The 1,499-nt window shown below is 45.2% G+C and overlaps 1 protein-coding gene across 1 annotated transcript in view; it reads left to right on the forward strand.

Moving 5' to 3' along the window:
• The window catches only part of LOC130586527 (myosin-1B-like), a 9,309-nt gene that overhangs the window by 852 nt on the left and 6,958 nt on the right, over nt 1-1,499 (forward strand). Inside the window, exons 3-8 of the mRNA XM_057387342.1 lie at nt 459-538; nt 637-751; nt 831-923; nt 1,022-1,085; nt 1,169-1,267; nt 1,373-1,476. Coding sequence (XP_057243325.1) covers nt 459-538; nt 637-751; nt 831-923; nt 1,022-1,085; nt 1,169-1,267; nt 1,373-1,476 — 555 coding nt within the window. The remainder of the gene's footprint in view (nt 1-458; nt 539-636; nt 752-830; nt 924-1,021; nt 1,086-1,168; nt 1,268-1,372; nt 1,477-1,499) is intronic.

A 1,499-nucleotide genomic window follows, 5' to 3' on the forward strand; every position in this document is an offset into this window, starting at 1 on the left:
GTATAGCAGAAAATGAAAACAATTTACTGAATGCAGGAGAAGGAAAAGACCATAGAGTGGAACAGAGAAGCAGTCAATGGCTCTTCAAGGGTTTTCAATGTCCATGGAAAAGCATTAGAGAATCAAAGAATGTTTTGTRCTGGAAGGAATTTTTAAAAATGTTATGGGCCTTCCCTGTGACATTTGGAGGCACATCTGCYAGATTAGGTTTCACAAAGTTCTGTTCAATCTGACCTGGAACACTTTTAGTGGTGGGATATTGGCAACATCAAACAACCCACCCATCAAATCCATACCTCCCTAATTTCAGATCATAAGTGTTGTGAATATGTTTTGAGGTAAGAGTGCAAGTGCAAATTGCTCTGCAAGAAACTGAAGCAGAATAAAAGACTTAGGAGTAAGCAAAGCGAAAAATGCAGGAGTTTTTTTTTCTTGCCATAAGTTACTTTCATTTTCAGTATTTTTGTGTTCTTCATTTACAAAGTCTATTTGTTTCTGCCTCATCCACAGATCGGGAGAACCAGTCCATCCTGATCACGTAYGTACACCCCCTGCTCGGGTCCCTGTGGGGCTGCCTGGTGCCAGGGGAYCTCCTGCCTGACCACACRCTYTCTGCTTCTCTCTGGGCTTTGACAGCGGAGAATCCGGTGCYGGGAAGACTGTSAACACAAAGCGTGTCATCCAGTACTTTGCAACAATTGCAGCCAGTGGGGACAAGAAGAAGGAGGAGCAGACATCAGGCAAAATGCAGGTGAGGTCCCAGGGGYAGAAAGCTGCGACCATCAAATTTGTTGATGAGCWAGATCATGACAAGAAGYCTKCTGTTTTAGGGGACACTCGAGGATCAAATCATCAGTGCCAACCCACTGCTGGAGGCCTTTGGAAACGCCAAGACTGTGAGGAAYGACAACTCCTCACGTTTTGTAAGTTGCTRCTTGGGACAACTGTCAAARCCAATTTGAATATTCTTGCTGTCTGTGTTGGTAAAACARYTCTYAATTGACTTTCCTGCTGCTTTCAGGGTAAATTCATCAGAATCCATTTTGGTGCCACAGGCAAACTGGCTTCTGCTGACATTGAAACWTGTAAGACACCCTTCTGGCCTCGTCCCCTTCCTTCCAGCCTTCCCCACTTCTTGTRMTTGACTGTGTTCTACCATCCTTSCCAGATCTGCTGGAGAAGTCCAGAGTCACTTTCCAGCTCAAGGCGGAAAGAAGCTACCACATCTTTTATCAGATCATGTCCAACAAGAAGCCGGAGCTAATTGGTAGGAAAGATTACTAAYTCCTCCAGGCAAAGGTCATGSAACAACCCKGAATTCCTGCCCGTGYCCATTACMTCTGACCTGGATCGGCTTTGTCCTTCTTTTCAGAGATGTTACTGATCACCACCAACCCCTATGACTATCTGTACGTGAGTCAAGGGGAGATCACAGTTCCCAGCATTAATGACCAGGAAGAGCTGATGGCCACGGATGTAAGTAACAGAAGGTTTCTTAG

Source organism: Malurus melanocephalus, unplaced genomic scaffold, assembly GCF_030028575.1.
Source record: "Malurus melanocephalus ecotype Western Australia unplaced genomic scaffold, MMel_1.1 scaffold_1193, whole genome shotgun sequence".
Taxonomy (NCBI): Eukaryota; Metazoa; Chordata; class Aves; order Passeriformes; family Maluridae; genus Malurus; species Malurus melanocephalus.